General features: G+C 40.0%; 2 protein-coding genes across 4 annotated transcripts in view; both read right to left on the reverse strand.

Annotated features, from left to right (window-relative positions):
• Positions 1 to 23,402, reverse strand: part of LOC147727940 (stimulated by retinoic acid gene 6 protein-like) — a 665,438-nt gene that overhangs the window by 257,580 nt on the left and 384,456 nt on the right. The window lies entirely within an intron of this gene.
• On the reverse strand, positions 13,937 to 16,352 carry LOC147727941 (uncharacterized). The gene is made up of 2 exons (XM_086963203.1): positions 16,320 to 16,352; positions 13,937 to 16,228 (listed from the first exon to the last, which is right to left on the reverse strand). Exon 2 carries the CDS (start codon positions 16,213 to 16,215, stop codon positions 14,812 to 14,814), a length of 1,404 nt encoding a protein of 467 aa, XP_086819329.1. The 5' UTR covers positions 16,216 to 16,228; positions 16,320 to 16,352; the 3' UTR covers positions 13,937 to 14,811.

Genomic DNA, 23,402 nt, shown 5'->3' on the forward strand with positions numbered 1-23,402 from the left:
TGTTGGCGTGTCTCCTTGTTGTTGTGGCTGCTCTAAGAAGGTGATTTGTGGGTACAGGTCTCCTAGTGTGGAAATACCCATGCTGTGCGCTCTAACCTTAGAGCTCTTATCATTGAGGAAGGGAAAATGAGGGTGATGTGCAACTGGAGTAGAGGGCGCATATAGCAGTGGTGTCCCCACCCGTTTCCTCAAACCTTCCCAGGCCCATCAGAGGGTTTCAACCGTATTACTTTCATGTGCTGTTCTGCGATATGGTGTATACAAAACTACGTGTAGAGGGATTGGGATCAGCAATAGCAGTTTCAATGGCCACGAGTGGTTAGAATGCAACAAGGTGTATCCAAAATTGTAGAAATTGCTCTTGCGCACATAGCGAGTACAGTTCAAAATCAAGCACGCCCAGACCACCCCCAGAGAGAGGACGTGTACGTATTTCCCAACTGACGTAGGGTTGTTAACCAGCCCAAACTAAGGCGATCATAGCAGATCACAGAGAGCTTAAAGAGGCCTTAGTTAATCGTATGGGTATATTGACGAACAAATATAAAAATGTGGGAAGAACTATCATCTTAATGATAGCAATTCGGCCGGCTTGTGAAAGAGGTAGGGCAGCCCAGAATTTCGCCTTTTGATTCAACCAGTCTAGTAGTGTGCCAAAGTTCAGTCATCATATTTCTTGCAAGTCCCAGGTCAGCCATACACTCAGGTATTTAACTGCTCCTTCCGCCCATTTAAGCGGGAATTCCAGGCGAGTCTCTAGTGGTGCCACAGTCAGCGGCAATATGGAGGATTAAGACCAGTTAATTTGTATGCCAGACATACCTCCGTACTGGAGGACCACACGCAACACAGGGTTATGGTTGTCATCTGGTTTGCAGGTATACAGTGTTATGTCATCTGCATACATTAATATTATAAGACTCCTGTCAGTAAATACTAGGCCACGGGTGGTGTGATGTTTTGTCGAATTCCTTCTGCTAGGGGCTCTATTGCCACTGCGAATAGGGGGGTGGGACTTTTGGGTGATGGGTAGGTTAAATTGGTTGCACTGCTCTTTTTTGGTCTTTCCCCATCGCCCCTTTCTTTCCCCTCTCTGGCCTCACATCAGCAGCAACTTGGCACTGTAGTGTGCCTGGCACACCAGGAATTGTGTGATTTAAAGCATAGATGAGACCACTAAGCTAGTGAGTACAGTCAAAGCATTGACATTGAATGTGCGCGGTTTGAATGACTTCCGAAATGTGAGACTGGTAGTGGCACATCTCAATAGACACAGGGCGGACATCTACTTTTTGCACTAAACTTATACTAGCTGCGCGCTACTATGGGCGGGCTGGATGGGGAGAAATCAATAGCAGGCTACTCTAATTATGCCAGGGGTGCGGCTAGGGGAGATATGTAATAGTTGCTGGAGAGCTGGGGAGGCAACCTTTCAGGCTTGTATCCGTATTCGGGCCAAATGTGGATGACCCACTATTTGTTTGTGAGATTTGAAGGCTGACGGAGTCGCTTGGCCCCAGGGCCGTTTTGTGGGAGGGGGATTTCAATCTTGTTTTAGATCTGAACTAGGACAGGTCTTGTGACTCTCGTTGGTCCCACCTGCGGGCGGTGGAACAGCTCCGGGCCATTATGGAAGACCATGAGCTGGTGGGTGTCTGGCGTCGTCTGCACTCACACAGCCAAGAGGGCGATTGTGTCTCTGCAGCGAGCCCAACCTGGTTCATGATTGATTATTGGATTGTGTAGCGCAACGTGGACACGTGGGTGCTTGCGGTTGCTCACTTGGCCTGATCTCTCTCCGATCATGCCCCAGTACTGCTGGTATTCTTGTTGTCTGATGCGGTGCATATGCTCTTTAGTTGGAGTCTTCCCTCCGGCACACTCTGGGATCAGGTATTCCGAGAGGCAATTTGAGCTGACATAACCGAGTATTCTGAGCTAAATAGTGGGACTGTGGACTCTCCCTCAGTATTGTGGGAGGCTTTCAAAGTGATAGTTCGAGGTAAGTGCATCACCAAGCAGGCAGGTGTGCTGCGTTCGGTCAGGGGAGACCTTAGGCGCTTGGAGGGGGAAGCTCAGGTACTTGAATCAGAATACTTTGAGTCCAACCAACTAGCAACCTTGGGGTGAATTAAAGAGAAAATTGCAGAATTTGAGGAGGCCGCACACAGAGAGACACACTATCTGGGCAAAAAGACACACGCCTGCCACTATGGGGAGGGGGACTGGGCAAAGAAGATGCTGGCGAGCCTCCTGAAAAAGCTACAAAACAGTGTAGAGAACACACAGCCCTCTGCCCGAGTTTTACTTAAAGTGGTGCGAATATGTCACCGATTAAGCGAACTAGGTCCAACAAACACACTGTCATCCCATATGTGATACGTACACATAAATTGGAAAAATATATATTTATTAATTATTACTATTTAGTCCAAATGGTACAGAAAATGATCATTAAGTGAAATCTCAAAGGGTTAATATCAATTAATATCATGAGTCACACACATTCATTCTGTCTAACCATCACACGACCACATACTCATACATACTCAAACCATTCAACACATGCAAAATCATTAAATAACAATGACAGTAATCCAAAATCACCAAAAAGTCTTCCCCAAGGTCGATTCACACCAAATACAATGCAGTAATAACATAGACAATTGTATATCGGGAGTGCACAGTTGTTCACCCCCCCCGTGCAGTTCAGTAACACAATTTTTTTCCCCGGAGAGAAATAGATATGGGGGAGACACAAGGCTCGAGCGCCGACACGCGTTTTGGTGTCTGACCCTACTCTGAGTCACACCTTCATCAGGACTAAGCCAAACAGAGTGGGGCTCATGAAGACAGAAACCTGATGATTAACATACGGCCTTGATCGTGGGATAGAGTACACAGATACATACAGCAGTGGAGAGCACCCGGCAAATAAACCAATATGATAAATATGGGTGCAAGTAGATGCAAACTCATAGGGAATTCACAAAGAAAAGATGGAATAGACGGTATCCTTAGTAGTGCACGCCGCAGTGTTCAAATCCCATTTAGGGTGGCGTCGCCATGAAGGCCATAGTGTGTGGTAGGTCTATGGCAAATTAACATCAGGTGCTTGAAAATCTCCAGTAGATAGAAAGTCTTGAATGTGCCATGCTACAAAACATCGCCACCAGGAAAGGCACCCCAGTGGAGCTCACAGATTCCTACTCATCAGATGAGGAGGGGCAGCTCCACAATGCAGACCAGACGGTGGTGTCGGGGCAGCTACCGGGTGCCAGAGACGAGGTGAGATCACACAGAACTATTTCTAGGTGAGTAAGGATGACACAATGGTACAAATTGGTGCAAAACTGTGTTTTTTGTTTCCTTGGGTGCAGGAACATATCTGTCACACAGCCTGACGTGCACCTAATGTGAGTCCCAATTGCTTGCACATGTTAGACCCACAGTGCAAGGATGTTGCTCATACATAAGTCAATATGCAATGTGTTGCCTCACCCATTGCCATGTGCCACTGATGCTACATCATTTCCTGCGGGCAAGGCCTGTGGCCCCTCGCTAAGGGTGCCCACTGCCCTCCCTTGAGTCATCAGGTGTTCTCCCCTGCCATGCACTCCACTGTCTGTCCTGGGGAAAAGGTGGAGTGATGCTGCTCCTGCTGGACTGATCCTCACTCTTCAATGACTCTTCAATGAGCTCAGGGGTCCTGTGCCACCTGTGGCTGCTGCCCGCAGCTGGTCTACGGCATGCATGTCCTGCACCAGGCCCTTGGCCACATCCTGGCAGCAGTGAGCCATTTCATGCTGCATGCTAACACAGTGATGTGCCAGAAGGGGCGTGGCAGTAGACAGGCAGTTCACAGCTTTGGTGTACATGTCCATCCGGCTGTGGAAACATTATCTCTCCCTGCACCTGGCTGCCCGGTCTCTCCTCATCTCTCTACACGATCCTTCTAGTGCACCTATCATGCCCATGAAACCATCCCTCATCTCGATCATGTTGTGGTTGTGTGCAGCAAACTGGCGCTGTATTGACCTTAATGCTTTTGCTTGCAGGTGCTAAACTTTAACCATGGTGCCTTCAAGCCCTGCAAACACTGTGTCTTCACATACAGCAGCTGCGCTGGTGGACGGCCGTGCCCTGCACCTGGAACAACTTCCTTCACTAGGATGGACAGGGGACTATGTTGGGTGCTCTACTGCACACTGGCCCTGGACTGGCTGGGCTTCTCCACTTGTGTCCTGTGGTTCTGCCTCCAGCAGTGGGAGTGGTGGCACTATCAGGCACCAAATGCACAACACAGGGATTGCTGGTCTGCCTTCCTCCCACTCCTTTTGCCCTGACTGGTCTACAGTGTTGGATGCATCCTCACCTTCTGCAATTGATTCGTGTGTTTCAGGTGGTACTGTGAATGTAAATGCACACATTAATTTGGTGTCCTGCCTCTCATTGGTAATGCAATACAGTTCTCATATTTTGAGTTACATGAGTACTATCTGTCTGTTTTTGCCTTTCCTGAATTACTCATCCTGATTCTACCTTGCTGTGTCTCACTGCTCCACTGTTTGGTGCATGTGACTACATCTCCTATAATGCATTGCTGGGTGTGTTTGTTAACATGTACTAGAGTTGCATTCATGTTTAGTGTCTGGGTCTTTACTGAGTGTGTGAGTGAGGTGGTGATGTATCAGGGGAGTAATGGCATGCATCTTACCTTGTCTGGTGTTTGGGGGGTCGGAGCTGTCCAGGTCAACCATGCCACTGACACTCTCAGGCTGAAGGGTGCCCTCCACCACTCAGTTACAGTGGATGTTCCACCACCAGTTTTCTTTGCCACTGCATACCTTGTTGCCACCTTTTCCTTTGAGCATTGGTGCATGCTGTACCACCTTTTGCGGAGGTCCTCCACAGTGCATTGGGTCACGCCGATGGCATTCACCTTCTCCTGGATTTCAAGCCAAGTCTTCCTTTTACGTGCCTCTGGCACATGTAGGGATTTCTTCCCAAACAGGAGCTCATGGCTGACTGCCATTTCCTGTATGAGCCCCTCCAGCTTCCTCTCACTGAACATCTGCTTCCCTTTTCTGACATTCTCCTACTGCTGCTTCTCTTTATCCTGGGGATCCATTTCTCCTTCTCTCAGTTGCAGTGCAAACTTCTCTCTCTCTCCTCCCAGCCTCTCACTCAGCTTCTGGCAATCAGGTGCAGCTTGGGCAGTCACACTTCCTGGTTGTGATGTCATAAAGCTGAACCTGAATTGCAGATTCTCTAAATTGCGATTCCTTATTTGTGATTTCAAAAATAAGGAATCGCAAAATAGGTATTCGCATTAATATTCTGAGAATTTCTGGGAACCGCTAAAATGTAGCTTTTTTTATTTACATCGGGGTTTGCAATTCTCAAAATGCAATTCGCAAAAAATTGCATTTTGAGAATCGCAAAAACCTATTTTGATACATATGGCCCCCAGCTACTATTATTGGCGAAGTGGAGGGTAGAAATCTGTTGGGACCATAGGCGCAGCCTGCAAACGATTGAGTGGCTCAGGGATGCAGCGTTTTGCCACAACCACGTGTCCAATTACTGGGAACTAATGCCTGCGCATGCGCGCCTGCAGAACATATGGGCACCACTGCAAAGCTATGTCAACTCTCACCCCCTTGACTGAAGGGGGTCCACATCAGAGAAGGTATGAGCACTGTGAACCGATCATGTGAACCATTTGTATGGGCTCCAATCACGCTGCAATGGCAAGCACGAATTGCCCCATGCAGGCCAGAAGGTAGTCCCTCCATTCCCCCCCTCTTCACCCCCCACCTCCTCTCCTTCCTCTGTCTCTTATTCTTTTTTCCATGTAGTTTGTACGGTTCCCTGGAATCCTTCCAGGGAAGACAGTTGCTATAAAAGACAGCGGAACAATAAATATTCATTGGGCATCCGTCCAGCTATAATGTAAGAGATTGTTGACCCCTGCGTGATATTCCCGCCAAATTTTGCATGATAACAACAGAATGTGAGCAACGTGTCTTGCTGTTTGCGTTCTTTGTGAAATCTAATAATTATACCCAGCTTTTGATCAAGATTAGCACCTATTGCATTATTCTTGTACCATTTGTATATTGCAAGCAACTTTTATGACTTGTAGTCGAAAAAAAGTTACTGAACTGAATCCACCAACAACTCAGAAAGAAGTCAGAAGGTTCTTGAGAATGGTGGGCTACTGTCAACAGAGGATTGTCAACTTTTCCCTAATGGCCAAGCCTTTACAGAGGCTAACACACAAAGACATGTAAGATCCAGTACCATGGGATGACAGCTGCATGCCTCCCTCCTCATAGCTGAGAGAATGTCTCTGCACTCTCTCAGTGATAACTCAGATGCACGGGAATGGTTGCAGACCTGTAGCTTATATTTCTGGTACACTTGATCCTGTTACTGCTGGTTTTCCCCCTGTCTTAAAGCCATTGCTACCACAGGTGTCGGCATACAGCAGTGCGAGAGCATTGTTATGGGTCATCCACTCATAGTTTTTGTCCCCCATTCTGTCGAGGTTTTGTTAACTCATACCAGAACTCAGTACTTGACCAATAGTCGTTTTACCAAGAACGAACCGGTCATATTTGGCACTAATAACATCACATTGAGGAGATGTACTGTTCTAGTTCCTGTTATCATTTTGCACATACATGGAAATGAATCTGTTGAAGGAAAGTTGAGCATGACTGTCTTGATATTTTTTAACTATGCGCCAAGCTAGGGAATAACATTGATGATGTGTCACTACCTGAATCAGATTATGTGATGTTTGTTGATGGCTCCTGCTTACCAGACCATGATGGAAACCTGAGAGCTGTCTATGCAGTTTGTACTGTCTTAAGTGAGGTTAAAGCCTCTGGCTTTAATGAGAATTTTCAGCCCAAGTGGCAAGATTGATTGCCTTTACTAGATCTTGCTGTGTTTCAGACTAGTTGAGAGTGACAATTTTCACTAATAGTGAGTATGGCTTTGGTGACATTCACATATTTGGACAGTTATGGCCACAACATGGGTTTGCGATCTCTTCAGTGACACCAATAAGGAATGACTCAAGTGTTCATAACCTTTCGTGGGCTTTACAGTTACCTGCCCCGATTGTAGTTGTGAAATGTGCCGCACATTAAAATGGCACTGACTGTATGACAGTGGGCAGTAGGAATACCGAGGAAACAGTGACATACGGCGCTCTGAATGCTTTCACGTTTAACGTAGAGGACCACATGAAAAATCAAATGCCACAAATTGCACTCTGTTTTTACCTGCAGTTAATGCTTGGGAGGATGTTAAGAGATTACAGAAAAAATGTGTCAGAAGCAAAACAGCAAGGCTGGATTAGAGCAGGTTGTGTCAAAGGCAATGAGGATGACATTTGGGTTTGAGGGGATGGAAGACCTGTATTGCCAGCCAGATATCTTGCAGCCTCCAATGGGAAGACATTATCATGGACGCGTGCACATGTAGGAAGAGATGTCATGGTGCTCTTGTTTAGGTAAACGTGGTTTAACCCAATCTTTAGACTGATGGCTGAATGATTGTGTCACAGATGTTTGTGTGCCAACAGCAGAATGTAGGCAGAAAGACAGCAGTCACATAGAGACATCAGAAGGTCCCTTCAACAGGATGCAATTGGACTTTATCGAGATGCCTGTGTGCAATGGGTTGAGATATGTCCTAGTGATTGTGTGTATCTTTTCACATTGGGTTGAAGCTTACCCGACCAGGAGAAAGTCTCACAGTGGCTAAGTTGTTGTTAAAGGAGTTAATACCACGTTTTGGATTCCGGACTTCTCTGGTGTTAGACTGAGGAACTGATTTTAATAATGAGGTCCTAAGGATGTTATGTGCTGCATTATAAGTCAAGCAGGGTCTACATTGCAGTTACTGATGGGAGGCTTCTGGTATTGTGGAACAACTCAATGGTACTTTGAAATCCAGATTGGCTAAAGTGTGTGCTTCGACATCCCTGAAATGGCCTGATTCTTTGCCTCTTGTATTAATGAATCTATGCCAGGGGTCTCCAACCTTTTCAGTAGTAAGAGCTACTTATGTTCAGTGAAAATCATTTGTAGCTACTAATATTATTTGTTCCATACACAGATGAAAAAATTATATCAGCGGCCACCCTATGCAAGATTACCAGCTGTGATCACCTCAGAGCAGGATTAAATGCAAACATTTAAAAAATACTTTGTCTATTTTGAATGCCTCTACAAGGGTAATACAAAACAGCCACATCTGCAATGCCCTGGCACCAAGGTAATAATATTAGTAATGAATCTCCCAATGCTGCATGATTATCATTTATCAGTTTTAAATATTTTTGGGAAATTATGAGCTGTGAAAATATACACATTTTTATCTCAAATACTCACTTTTCAGTGTTAGTTTCTGTATATTTATTCAGCCAAGCAAAAGTTTCTTATTTACGAGCTACTCGATGGAGAAGCCCAGTCTACTCAGTACTCCAGGTAGGAGGACAGGATTGTCACCCCATGAGGTCATCATGGGAAATGCCATGAGACTGCCAGCTGTGCCTTCAAATGTGTGTGTGAGCATTACAGACGACATGATACTTGATTACTGCAAAGGGTTGGCTGATGTGGTGTGTTCTTTGTCTCACCAGGTTGGAGAGGCTACAGCCCTGCTTTAACAGGAACTGTGCCACGATCTCAGTCCATGTGACTGGGTTATGATGAAGAAGCAAGTACGCAGGTCATACTTGGAGTCTCTGTGTGGTGTGGGCTGTACCAGGTTATATTGGTCACTACAACAGCTGTGAAGTGTGAAAGTCTCCCCAACAGGGTACATACTGCTCGTACTCAATCCCTTGTTTCCTTGATGATATAACAGCACCTATTCCTGATGTTCCAGTGGTTACAGTGAGACAGAGGGAGCAGGTTGGTCAAGTTGTTTGAAACCAGCAAGAAGCTGGGACAGCATGTATTTGGCCTGTGAGTGGTCTGAGAGAGTAAAGATTTTAAGTCGGTACAGAAGGGTCCATCCAGTAGTGTTGATTGCACCAGATTCAGACCCTGGAGAAAGGCCTAGTGCAGTAGTAACGCGAGTTGTATCTGGAGACCATTTGCCAAGAAGACAGGAGAGAGGGAGACGCTGTTTATCTAAAGTGCTAATCCCACACACCATTCCATAAGATACTGAGGGATCTGACCTGAGTGAAGGTGAGGAATTAGGGCCAAAAGTAAGTGTATCAAAGAGAGCTAGAGTACCTTGCCTCCACCTGAATGGACATACCTAGCAGTCAATAACTGGGAGAGAGTATTTTGTACATTTTGCTATAACAATTCACATCAAATTGAGCCTCCATGAATTGAAATTTGTGGCTGAACTGAGTATTGAAATTGCATTGCCACCAAACAGACTGGTTTAATTTATTCTGAAAGTGATCATTAGTGAGTTTGAACTAAGCATTTTTTAGAGAAAGGACTTAATGGATTTGACCCCAAAGAACACTGGGTAGGGCATAGGAAGTTTCACAAAGATGTTCATACTTTACTGAAAAAGAAATGTGAACTTTGCTTTGCGCGATAGTGGAAACTTACTGAAAGGACTGTGCTGCAATATTCTAGTTAAAAGGTCTGTCATCAGAAAACTCATGGAACCTAACCCAAATACTAGTAGACGTAAACACTTATGTGAAGGAGTATTTGTTGTTGTGACATTAGTACTAATTGCTTTACTTGTAATTTTGAGTTTACCACGTTCTCCATACATAAAAGAGCTTAAGTCTAGAAGTGTCCCTCAGACGCCAGTTCCTACTGCAATATATGAGAAAGACAGATATAGCTGCTTCTTGTTGAATTTATTCATTGAATGACTAATCAAAATTGCTTTATGAGTATATTGACACAATGGGTGCTAGAGATTGCTACTTTAACATGCAATTGCCTTCATCAGTTGCTGAGGGGATTACATAGTATCACCCCCCTTGACATATGGAGTTTCCTGTAGCTTATTGCTGAGCTTAATTTATAGAAAGGGTAATTTTCAACACTATCACTTGAACCATGACTTGGTTTTGCAGGGGTTCCTGTGCTGATGCAGTTACATCTACAGCCTGATGCAAAAAACTTTGAGATAGTAGGACATTTCTTTAGGCCCACTATGACAGTAGACACTGCTTATGCACACATGCACAACTTAACTTGTTCCTTAACAGATGTAGAAAATAAATTCTGTAGAAGACAGACAAAGAGAAATACTAGCAAAAGCAACAAATCATTCAAAAGGCCCAGAATGGGCTAAAGACTAAAGTTCACAAAAGTTAGTAGGATATATGGCAGCATTGACTTCAGATTGGAATCATAAAGGGAGGGTATGCATTTTCATTGCAAAATCCACAACTGATACACATTTCATAGGGAATAGTGAATGTGATCATTCCTTTGAAGTCTAAGGAAATTGGGAATTATACTTAGATGGAGCAGATCTGGTTTTTCCTGGAGTTTATTACATTTGTGGGAAAAATGCATTTTACAGGACATCTAAGAGCTGGTATGGATCGTGTTACATGGGGAAAGATTTTCCAAAGATGTATCATGTGGGATAACTTGATGATCCAACAAGGGAACAACATGTGAGAACAAACAGAGGTGCTAGTGAAATTGTAGGAGCGTTTTTGGCGCTCTGATACCATCTGTAGGAGTGCTACTCAACTCACATAAGATTAGAAACCTTACTACTACTGTAGTTGATAAGTTATCCTCTAGTATAGCTGGAGGATTTCTAATTATAGGTACTGAAATGGATGCAATAAGATCCATGGTTTTGCAGAATCGACATGCATTAGACGTCCTTCTTGCAGAGTAAGGCAGAGTCTGCCAGATGTTAAAAGTTCAACAATGTTGACTTACATTCCAGACAAAAGTAAGGACTTGAAGAAATACATTTAGGGCATTACTGACTTAAATAAAGATTTGAAAGGGTTAATAGCAACGGGTGTTTGGGAAGCAATAGGAAATTGATTTTCTGCTATATGCAGATAGCTTGGATACCTAGGTAGTGGAATTGTTGGAAGCATTTTGAAACCCTTAGTGATAATCCTTCTCTGTGGATTACTTTTGTTTGTAATATAAGGTGCACAAACATGCACAAGTCAAAAGAGGAATGAAGAGAAAAAGAGCAGATGTTGAACTAGAAGATAGTCAGGGCAAATATTATGATGACAGGAGATTTCTGAAGGATTCGAGGAGACTGATGATGAAAAAAGCCAGATAGTGATTTGCCCATTGGCTAGGACGGTATTAAGATAGAATATCGACGGGAAAATATCGACTAGCATTAATATCGTGGTAAGAATATCGAAAGAAAAAAATATCGTCTTAGTAAATATCGTTGTAAAAAATATCGTTTTGTTAGAATGACATAAATATCGTCAAACAAAAATATCGATGAATAGAATATCGTTGACTAAAAAATCGTTGTATATAATATCGACAAAAAAATATAATGTTTTAAAAAAAAATAATAATAATTATTAATTTTTAAAAAAATTTAGAAAAATAATTTTAATAATAATAATTATAAAAAACATATTTTTTACAAAAGATTTGTTAAAATTTTAGTAGCGGGTTATTGGTATAGGGGATAAGGGTGGGTAGTAATTTAAAATTAAATATAAAAAATGAACAAATTAGGAATTTAATCAGAATTCGAAATTTAAAATTTCTAAATAGATTTTTTCACGAAATTTTATTTGTAATCATTAATTAATAATTCATATTTAAATTTTAGTAGTTGTTCATTGGTATTTTAGGGGCTAAGGGTGGGTATTAATTTGAAAATTAATAAAAAATAAAGATAAAAAATAAAAAAATCGAAAATAAATCAGAAATAGAAATTTAACAATAAAAATTAGAAATTTTAACGAAATTATTTTTGTAATGATAGTGAAAATTTTCATATTAATATTTTAGTAGCGGGTTATTGGTATAATAGGGGATAAGGGTGGGTAGTAAATTAGATAATATGTATTAGAAAATTCGAAAATTAAGAACAAATTAGAATTTAATCAGAATTCGAAATTTACAAATCAAAATTTGAAATTGTCACAAAATTTTAATTGTAATATGTATATTGTTTACTATCCAGCACATTCCCTGATATAAGTTTGATTGGAGTTAGAATAGTAATTTTTTTAATTTTACTGTCCAGCACATTCACTGAGTTAAGTTATGTTTGGAGTTAGAATAGTAATGTATTATTGTTTACTATCCAGCACTTTGCCTGACTTATGTTGGATTGGAGTTAGAATAGTAATTTATTATGGTTTACTATCCAGCACTTTCCCTGACTTATGTAGAATTGGAGTTAGAATAGTAAATTATTATATTTTATTATCCAGCACTTTCCCTGACTTAAGTAGGATTGGAGTTAGAATAGTAAATTATTATGGTTTATTATCCAGCACTTTCCCTGACTTATGTTGGATTGGAGTTAGAATAGTAAATTATTATGGTTTACTATCCAGCACTTTCCCTGACTTATGTTGGATTGGAGTTAGAATAGTAATTTATTATGGTTTATTATCCAGCACTTTCCCTGACTTATGTTGGATTGGAGTTAGAATAGTAATTTATTATGGTTTACTATCCAGCACTTTCCCTGACTTATGTAGGATTGGAGTTAGAATAGTAAATTATTATAGTTTATTATCCAGCACTTTCCCTGACTTATGTTGGATTGGAGTTAGAATAGTAATTTATTATGGTTTACTATCCAGCACTTTCCCTGACTTATGTTGGATTGGAGTTAGAATAGTAAATTATTATGGTTTATTATCCAGCACTTTCCCTGACTTATGTTGGATTGGAGTTAGAATAGTAAATTATTATGGTTTACTATCCAGCACTTTCCCTGACTTATGTTGGATTGGAGTTAGAATAGTAATTTATTATGGTTTACTATCCAGCACTTTCCCTGACTTATGTAGGATTGGAGTTAGAATAGTAAATTATTATAGTTTATTATTCAGCACTTTCCCTGACTTATGTTGGATTGGAGTTAGAATAGTAATTTATTATGGTTTACTATCCAGCACTTTCCCTGACTTATGTTGGATTGGAGTTAGAATAGTAAATCATTATTGTTTATTATCCAGCACTTTCCCTGACTTATGTTGGATTGGAGTTAGAATAGTAAATTATTATGGTTTATTATCCAGCACTTTCCCTGACTTATGTTGGATTGGAGTTAGAATAGTAAATTATTATGGTTTATTATCCAGCACTTTCCCTGAATTATGTTGGATTGGAGTTAGAATAGTAAATTATTATGGTTTACTGTCCAGCAGAATTATTATTATTTTTAATTCAGCAGTATCTATTCATTATTTTTAATAAGAATCATATATGTTATGTAGTAATATTCTTTTCATAAATATACATTAAAAACATTTTTATAACATTTTTACATTAATATGACAAGTCAAAATTAAGAAACAAATTTTTAAAAAAACATTTTTATTGAGAGTTTCATTTGGTATTGCAAAGATATTAAAATTTTTCAAAAAACATTTTACATAATTTTTGGTCACAAATTATATAGCTTTTTTTTACATAAATACTGTTTGTATTGTACATAAATTATTATATTAAATTTTAATAATTATTAATAAAATTTAATATATTACATATTTATTATGGCATTGTTTTTATCAAGATATGTACATAACATAAATTTACATTTTGTAATATCTGAGAAAAATATTTAACAATGAAATACATTTTTTTAATAAAAAACAATTAATACATAACTCTTTTAAACATATTAATGTCTCTTTTACAATATTCATATGTTTTCTAACAAGAAAAAAAAATTATTAATACATATTGCATATATTATGCTATTTAATACAATTTATTTATTAGTTAAAGGGTATTTTGTCCTATTTTAGTTTTTATTATGCAGCCATTTTACTTTTTGGAACTTCACTTTTTAGTCTATCAACATCGTTGTTTGGGTCATTTTAGAAAACGGAAGCTCGCGGTTGGGAGCTGTTTCTTGTTGGTGAAGGTAAGTTTGTTTCACTTTACTTTTAAACATATTTAACTTAAGTTTAGTGATAGTTGTAGTGTGTACGTGTACATATGTGTAGTACTTTACATATTATGTGCGAATTCCGTGTTATTTTGCGTCGTTATGGAGAGCGTACTTTGTGAGGTAGTTCGAACAAAAGTAACGTTTACTGTTGTATTAATGGATGAATTAAGATTGTTTTTATGTGTTATATGCTATGTGTAGGCTATGCGTATTTCCAATGTTTTGAAGTTTGTTATTTTTTCGATAATTTACAGGTCTTCGTTTTGGTGAGCAGATGGACTGTGACGTTTTTTTTTTTAAGCAGGTACATATTTTTGAAAATGTCCTGCGTTTTCGGGGTCTCTACTTTTTTTACTCGTGATGATTTATCTACTTTTTTATTGTTTCCAATTCGAGAGGATTGCAACGGGAGTATTATCAAACAGTTGTATTTTTTGCATTTTGTTGGGATTTTTCGATATTGGATATGGATAGCTTTTGGTATTATTCCTGTGGAAATCATCACCATGGAACATATTCTACAGCAGCAGAACCGTAAGTAAAAGTGATATTTACTTTTGGGTTGCATTGTGGTATAGTCTACTGTTTAGTTAAATGTTATATTATTATGCCTTGTAAAAATATATTATTTATTATTTTACATGACATAATATTACAATATTTAACTACATATTATCTTCAATTGTCCTTTGCTCACTTTTTGGGATTTTATATTTAAAGGATTGATTTAGCTATTAGATCTAAGTATGCTAGACCTTCTATACTTGGGTACATTCTAGTTTTTTGCTGGAGATATTCGTACATGTTTAATGTTTGTTTACTTAGTTTAGGGCCAATTTTTGAAAGTGATTGCTCTATTCTGAGTTCTTGGTAGCTTTGCTCTTTTTTAATGCTTTGGATAAGTTTGTGAAGTGTTGGTTGACTTCTTCCTAAAGTCGCTTGGAAGGCATTATGCCATCCTTCAACTGCGTTATTAGTTTTAGCTTTTTGGGCTATTGTACTAGCATAGACATTCCACCATGGAATTTGAAATTTAGGTTGTCTACGGTGGCCTGAACGATGTAATCTTCCAACCCATGTATCTTCAAAGTAGTCTAAGAAGGGAGTGAGCTTTTTTTCATTGGTGCGGTAGAAAGGGCTGTCAATTAATAAATTGTAGTAGTTAGCTACTTCTGTTGTTGGTACATATGCTAATGCTATCAACTTCTTTATTTGATAAGCAAAGTTACTGTTTGTACAATATTCAATGCTTAAAGTTGATTTTTGTAAGTGCCTCCATATGCTTTGGTTGTAGTGATAATAACAACCTTGTATGGAGGTATGGGGATATATTTTAAGGATAGCTTGAATCATGACCATTTCAAAGTCAATTACAATTCTTTGAGGATAGTAATTATCAGTTAATTCTTTGATCGTTGTTAAAATTTCAACGTAGGTAGTATTTGTTTTGTTTGGCAGCAGAGTATAAATTAGAGGTATATTTGTATCTTGGTATTCCCCATGAATGGTGTAAAGTTGATAGAAAGGTTTGGGACAAACTTTAAAAGTCCCGTCCATCATCCATGTTTCACATGATTTAAGCTTTTGCAAATTACTATTAGTAGCAAAAAGTAAAATTCTTTTGTCATGACTGTTGTTGTCATACATTAAGAATTTATCCTCATTATGTGTAATGGTATATTCTGGATATATTTTTATATCCTGAAAACTTTCTGGTGTTGGTGGAGTTGGATCAGAAGCACGTTTAGTTTTAGCAATTAATCTCTTTAAGTTGGGAATAGAAGGTAGCTGTCCTGTCACATGTTCAGGCACTTTGCTTAAAACATTTTTCAAAATGCTAGTGCTTGTTTCTTGTGATCCTGTACTAGCATCTTTCAATGTTTCTAGTGCTTCTCTCACTTCCACTTCAGTTACATTTGGTGGGTGGTTATGCTCACGTACATTTACCACATTGTTATCAACAGTTGTTGCTCTACCATAGCATGCATTAGAGTAATATTTACTACATTTCCAATGGGTCTTATTAGCTTTCACTCTTTCTTGGGTGTAGGTGTAACCCATGTAGCTCAGCATTAGTTTTCCTTTTTGCGAAGTAATGAAAGTAGCTCCAGTTGCCATGTCTAAGGTAGATCTGTGGAAATATATATATGTCTTTTTTAGAACATTGAACACCATTTTAGAGGTGTGTATAAGACTAGGCAAAAGTGTAAACATATACTTACTATGTGGCTTCACTGGTAAACCTTTTATTCTTATTTCTTTTTCAGAATTGTCTCCCTTTTACGTTCTGTAGTAGTGTTAAAGAATAATAGAAAGAAATACTTTAGTGTAATAGGTGTATCATTTTACTTTCTGAATTGTTATAGATATACTGACTATACTTACTTGATGTAGTAGAGGATGTTGGTAGTGTAGTTGTAGATAGGCAAATAATTTTGTAGAGTCTGTGGAAAAAATTATCATTGTGTTACTTGTAGTATTTGGATGATAATAGTTGGATACATATTATTTACATTGTACATTTACTTAGCAAGTTTAAATAATTTTTATCAGCTATCTAAATAGACATGGATAAGGTAGTTTATAAATGTTTTTACATCTAACTGTATTGTCGTTGTTGATAAGTTGAACATGTTTAGTTTTCACTCTAAAGATCAACAGTTTTAAAAATAGGGATTGTATCTACTTATAGTAACTTCGAAGAAAATATGGTATTTAACTTACTTGAAGTGTAGTGTGATGTATTGTAGTTGTAGTCGTTGGTTTGTATTCTCTTCTCTCAGCAAGGTAACCGTTTTTCTCCAAGGTTGGGCCAAAAATGGTAAATTACGTTAAGTGTGTCATTGTATTTATATTAGTGAGTTAATTAATGGTACTTTTTGATTGGTTCAATTAGTGAAAATTCAAATTCATTGGTTGAGAACGTTATTTGGCATGGGAAAACCGTTATTTTCGTAAGACTATGTTGTTTCACTGTTTGTTTGTAAAAGAATATTTTAAAATGTGTTATAAGTTACATTTTTGTGTAATATTTAAATCGTTTATATGTTGAAAATAAAGAAATGTTTATCATATTTAGGCCATCGGAGTGTAATATAGTATCAGTAAAAGTAAAAAAAAATTCACTATATTAATATTTTATGTTACAAATAAGTAATAGGAAAACAAAAAACTAATATGTGTTCATAGTTGTGTTAAAAAAATATCCAAAAAAATGAGTAAATTCAAGAATAGTGCATTTCGAGTTATAAACAAAACGACGATATTTTTTGTATATTTTTAGAGCACATAGGTCGTCGATGTTAGTGTAGTCGATATATATGTCAAAGGTAATGTTATTTAAAATAAAGTCGATAATGTAGTAGTCGATATTTAAGTAGTCGATATTAGTGTGAACGATATTAGGGTTGTCGATAAAAAAATATCGATATTTGTGTGAATTGTAGTTTAAGTATAGGATGACGATATTTATGTAAACGATGTTTTAGTGACAATATTTTTATCAGACGATATTTATGTTAACGATATTTGAACATGGAACCGGCTAGGACATTGATGTGATGGCTTGATTTTCCATCGGAGAGAGGATAGGGGCAGTGCAATTTTGCCCATCATTTACACGTCACAATTAAGTCACAATTTCACAACATATACATGACAAGAATGTGCAGTTGGCACATGTTTCTCATATGGTGTAATGATATTAAAATAAGTGTTGGACATTACATTATTTTTAATGTGCAGCCACTGTAGGATTAGATAACTTACTCATATTGTGTGCCTTAACCATACCAATCAATATATTCTCTGAAGTCTTCATTAATAAACCATCCTTACTTAGTAGACATGTACTCACTGTAGAAACACATTAGATTTACATAATGTGTGCCTTAAATGCTTTAATTGACATTTACCATTTAGATGTTGGAGTAGAAACAGAACCTTCTTCATGTTATAAAATCATAGTTACATTAGAAACAAATTAGGTTTATGTAATGTGTATACTAGTTTCATGTGTATTGCATTAAAATGTAGTTCTTAGATAGACTGTTATATATACACTTACTATTTTACTGTATGCTCTATGTATATGACTCTGATGTCCAGACCATTCATATTCATTTGTGTTTAAATGAGCACAGGCGTATTATATGTGCATCATTGAGTTGATACTAACTTTTTTTCTAGTAGGCCTGAATAGCGTCCTCTATATAATAATGTTTTTCATCTCCTGCTAACATAAAATTTTTTGCAGGTATTCACATGCATTGTTAGTTGAAAAATAGATACATTACTGTAGTAGTGATAGAGAGATAGAGCTTGAAAAAAAGACCATGAAGAGAGAACATGGAGAGCTAGAGCGTTAACTGAAAGGTCTATTCAGTAATGTTACAGCCTGGCCAGTATGTGAGAAGACAATGTTGTTTCCAGTGTGAGATACTCTGTGAGTGTTGCAGTCTGCAATATGAGAAGTGAATAAAGACAATAGACCCATGATGATGCGTATGAAGGTGTGTTGCCCAGGAGACTCTTGTGTGTTATAACTTACTGTTCACACTGTTGGAAAGAATAATCCTTCAGAACAACCCCAGAATGCTTTCAGAACCTTTCAAGACCCTTAGCACATATTTTCCCTTGGACTTTAACAGGTTATGTTTCCTTAGAATCCTTGCTGAGTTTGGCTTAGGCTAACACTTATTTCATGACCCAAGAAGACTTGACTGAGCTTCCAAAATGCAGACACCTTCCTTCTTATTTTTCTGCTTTGTTCTAATTTCCTCCATGGAAATGCCCTGATTTTTAATGAAGCACAGTGATTGAAAGTTAAAGACGAGGCAAGATGGCGGCCGTGTAGGACGGCTGGGAAGCAGCTCGATTGAGGAGGTGCAGGAATGAGCGGATGACGACTCCACAACATCGTACCTATGTAACTATGGTGTCACGGTACATGTAGAGGCTGAATACCCAACCTAGCGGGAGACGCAAGACACGAGACGCGGGAGTCCCGAGTTGTAACGGCTCGAGTACTTGAAATGCGCTGGAGGGAAAATCTGCTGAATGAGACTGTCTTGCCGTCAGCCGCTTAAGCGGCTGCTATTGGATGTGCTTCAGGTGGCGAGGAGACTGAGAGGCGGGTCCGCTGTTGGGTTGCTGGCGGAGGCTGCGGAGTTCGCTGAGGCTGCTCTCACCAAACAAACGGTGCGGAGCCTTCTGACGAAACGGAGCCGGTAGCGGAGCAGAAAGCTCCGTTCAGCTGGATTCCGGCAAGCAGAGACCCGATCGTGTTGGCAAGCAAACTCACTACAAAGTGTGGAGGGGGAGAAACTGAACGCCCTGGAGGTTCCTTCGGATTTGAATTTGGAGGATAATAACTGTGACAGCATTACAGGCGGTAAGGAGCAGTTTGGGCTGGAGGAAAGGAGGAGGGAAATCATGGCTCCTAAGATTAGTGCAAGTGCCAAAGCCGCCGCAAGGAGGAAGGCGGCAGCAGAGCTTGCGGATTCAGTGGCAGAACTAGAGGGCAATAAAAGGAAGAAACAAGTTTCTCCATTAAAAAAAACGGTACAGCAGCAAGGGGGCAGTAAAGCGAACTCAGACTCCCAGGGCACCACCCCGATTTCTGATATATTTCAAAAACTGAGTAAAAATAAAGACTCTAAAGACCTCAATATTGACGTTACTCAGACCATTGCAAATACTGATGAGGTGAGCCCCGAAATTACAGCAGAGGCATCCACTGCACAGCTCAATACTGTTGGAAACATAGAGGGGCGCGAGCAGGAGGGGACGGTTCCTGCAGGGGATCCTGAGGTCAATGTATTGGCAATACCCCGAGTATTAGAAGAGATCTTGGAGGACGATACCGGGGGGAGCAGCAGTGATAAAAAAGAAGTCCCAAGCGAGGCATTCTTTTCAGTATCAGAGGGCGGTGAATGGTCGGAGGAAGAGGAGGACAGCCTGGATCAAGAAGCCAGTGGTCTAGATACTGACAGCGATTTGGAACAAGATGAAGTTAGCCCCCCGATTACAGCAGTGAAAGCCATGGTGGGAGTAAAAATACACTGACAGAAAAGAGAACAACTGTTGACCAATCCAACCCCAGATAGTCCAGGCGGGGAATCAGCACAAATGTCCCTTCTGGAGGTCATTCACCAGGAGATTATAGTGCACAGGGAGGAAGCAAGACAGGAGAGCCGTAAATCTCAGGCGGCAGTCAGAAAAATGCAAGGGGTGGTAAGGAAGCTGACTAAGGTATGTGTGAACCTGGGAGAGCGGGTTACTAACTTGGAAGACAGAGTTGTCTCAACAGAAGCCGAGTCAGCGGCTGCGTCCAGCAAGGTTGATATGCAAACAAAGCAGCTAACTGACATACAGTGGAAACTGGAGTCGTTGGAAAACAGATCGCGTCAGAATAATTTACGCATTCTGGGAATCCCTGAAGGGTCAGAGGGTACAGACATGAAAGCATTTGTTGTCAAACTTTTTGAGCATGCCTTTACCGACTTGAAAGATTGGGATTTCGCCAGGGAGGTTCAGAGGGCACACCGTACCCCTGTCAATATCTACAAGAATGCGAAAGAGGGAGACAAGCCCAGAGCGATCTTAATTTTTCTGGGCAACTTTAATCTGAGCCAAGCAATCTCTGAGAGGGCGAGACCAGATAAAAAAAAGACGGTTGATGGCTACACATTTTTTGTTCGCCCTGACTTTTGCCATATTACGGTGGAGAGACGCTGGAGATTACGGCAGATGATCAAGCCGTTTCAGGATAGGGGTGTGCAGGCATACCTGATAAACCCCGCCCAGCTGAAGATAATCAAAGACGGAAAACATTATATTTCTCCTCCGAGGTTAAGGCTAAAGAATTCCTGTGTTCACAGGGGGCCTAGAAAAATGTCTAGAATTGTTAAGCTTTGATTGATAATAGTGGTTAGTAATTATAATTGGGATCACCATATTGTCAGTATTGACAAAATTGATATCCTGTCAAGCTTATGCAAAATTATAAAGCAGGAATACAGAGTGTGGGGTGGAGTGCATTGTATATGGTGGGGGGTCACAGAAACTAAAAATGGGATACAGGATTGAATCTCCTCAATCAGAGCTGCAAACCATCACGTGCACAGACCACAGGTCTGAGCGCCTCTGAACAAGGGGGGTGGTGAGGGGGTGCTCCGGTTTGGAGCTGGGTAAGGGGAGGGAGCGAGAGCAGGGGGAGGGGGGGGATGGGAGGAAAGGGTGGACTAAAAAAATGAAAAATTACGAGATGGAAAGGAATATAATTTGGGCTGGTATCAGATACATGGTTATTAGACAATGTAGGAAATGTAAACGCTTCAATAATGTCAGACATTAGGATTTGTACTATTAATGCAGGTGGTCTAAACGACTGGAAGAAACGGCAAAGACTGAGTCACTTGGTCAAATCTAATAATATAGACATAGTCTGCATTCAGGAAACCCATATTCCCTGGGCTAAAAGGAAGCTGTTGGAGATGCATGGGTATACCTTGATCGGTTGTTCATCGCAATCATCCATTATCAGAGGTGTGGCCATTTTAGCAAAAAGTAATCTGGGCGGAGTGAAACGTAGTAAAACAGATGGGTCTGGTAGATGGGTATTAGTGGAACTGAACCTGGGATTCACATTGTGCGTGATATATGGTCCAAATGAAGATGACCCAATGGTTTATGATAAACTGGAAGAAGAGTTGGCTAACTGGTCCACCCCGATGATAGTATGTGGTGATATGAATATTTCAGCAGACTGGCAACAGGGAAGTAATTATATAGGTCATAAACGTAAAGTAAATAGAGCTCTAGGTTCCTTGATTCAGTCTCATGGTTTGGTGGAGGTATGGGGAGAAAAAGTGCCCGGAGATCGAGGGTATACATATTTTTCCCACCCGGCACAGAAATATTCCAAATTGGATTATTTTTTTGTCACAGTGGGGGAAATCGGCAAGGTTAATATAGTCAAACTACCGAGAATGGTCTCCGATCACAACCCCTTGATTTTGACGTATAAGGTTCCCAATATACAGAGGAAAACATCAAGATGGACCTTTGAAAGGAAACTATTAAATGATGAAAGGTTCGTAAGCCATATTAAAAAGTGGGCGAAGGAATTTTTTGAGTGTAATAGATATAGTGCTTCCAGAAATGGAGTTTGGGAATCCTTTAAGGCTGCATTAAGGGGGGAGACGATTAGCTGTGCAGCAAAATTAAGGAAAGGATAAAAGTAAGGCGGAAAAACTCATATCAGATTTAGCAGAGGTAGAGAGATGTCATATAGAGGAAATAGTTTCAGGTAAAGATAGTGGGGAAACTGTTAGAAACATGGCTCGGGTCAAGGGCGAAATTCTAAAAATAATCACGCAGAAGGAGATATGTGAATATCAAACACATAGAGCAAGGAGGTATGAGACTGGTGAACAAGCTGGAAGAGCATTAGCGCTGTGCATCAGGCAAGAAACAAATTGCAACAAAATTGGTAAGATTAAATATAACGGGAGAGAATATACAGATCCAAAATCAATAATGGATGTATTTCAGAAATTCTATCAGAAACTTTACGATCAAGAGCCAGGGGTGGTACCATTCTCCATTCTTGCAAGACCAGGGTCCCCCAACCCCAAGGGTGGAGGAGGAGGATAGGGTCCAATTGGAACTGGATATAACAGCAGAGGAGATAAAAATCGCTTTGAATGAACTGGCATCGGGAAAAGCGGCAGGCCCAGACGGTTTACCAATAGAGGTTTACAGGGTTTTAGGGGATGAAATCCTTCCTTTGCTTGAAGATCTATTTAATGGAATAATCTGCTCAGGTAATGTCCCGGATACATGGAAACAGACCGATATTGTAATATTTCATAAGAAGGGAAAACCAGAGGAGAACCCCGGCTCATATCGGCCGATCTCGCTAATAAATGCGGACGCCAAACTATATTCCAAAGTATGGGCGAAAAGGTTAGGAAGGATTATTGGCCAACTTGTCTCACCCTGGCAGCATGGGTTTGTCCCAGGAAGAGGTACCACGGAACACACAGCGCAGGCAATCTCGTTATTTGATGCTATGGCTGCTGCGGGTGGAGATATGGCCATGATCCTTTTAGACGCCGAGAAGGCTTTCGACCGAGTGGTCTGGGATTTTATGTGGGAGGTATTGTCCAGAAGGGGCTTTGGAGAGAAATGCAGGAAAGCAATTAAAGCAATGTATATGGATCCAGTAGCCAGAATCACCACAATGGGATTCCAATCGGACGAGGTAGTGATTAGAAGAGGCACCCGTCAAGGATGCCCCT

This window comes from Lissotriton vulgaris, chromosome 3_1, assembly GCF_964263255.1.
Source record: "Lissotriton vulgaris chromosome 3_1, aLisVul1.2, whole genome shotgun sequence".
In the NCBI taxonomy this organism is placed as follows: domain Eukaryota; kingdom Metazoa; phylum Chordata; class Amphibia; order Caudata; family Salamandridae; genus Lissotriton; species Lissotriton vulgaris.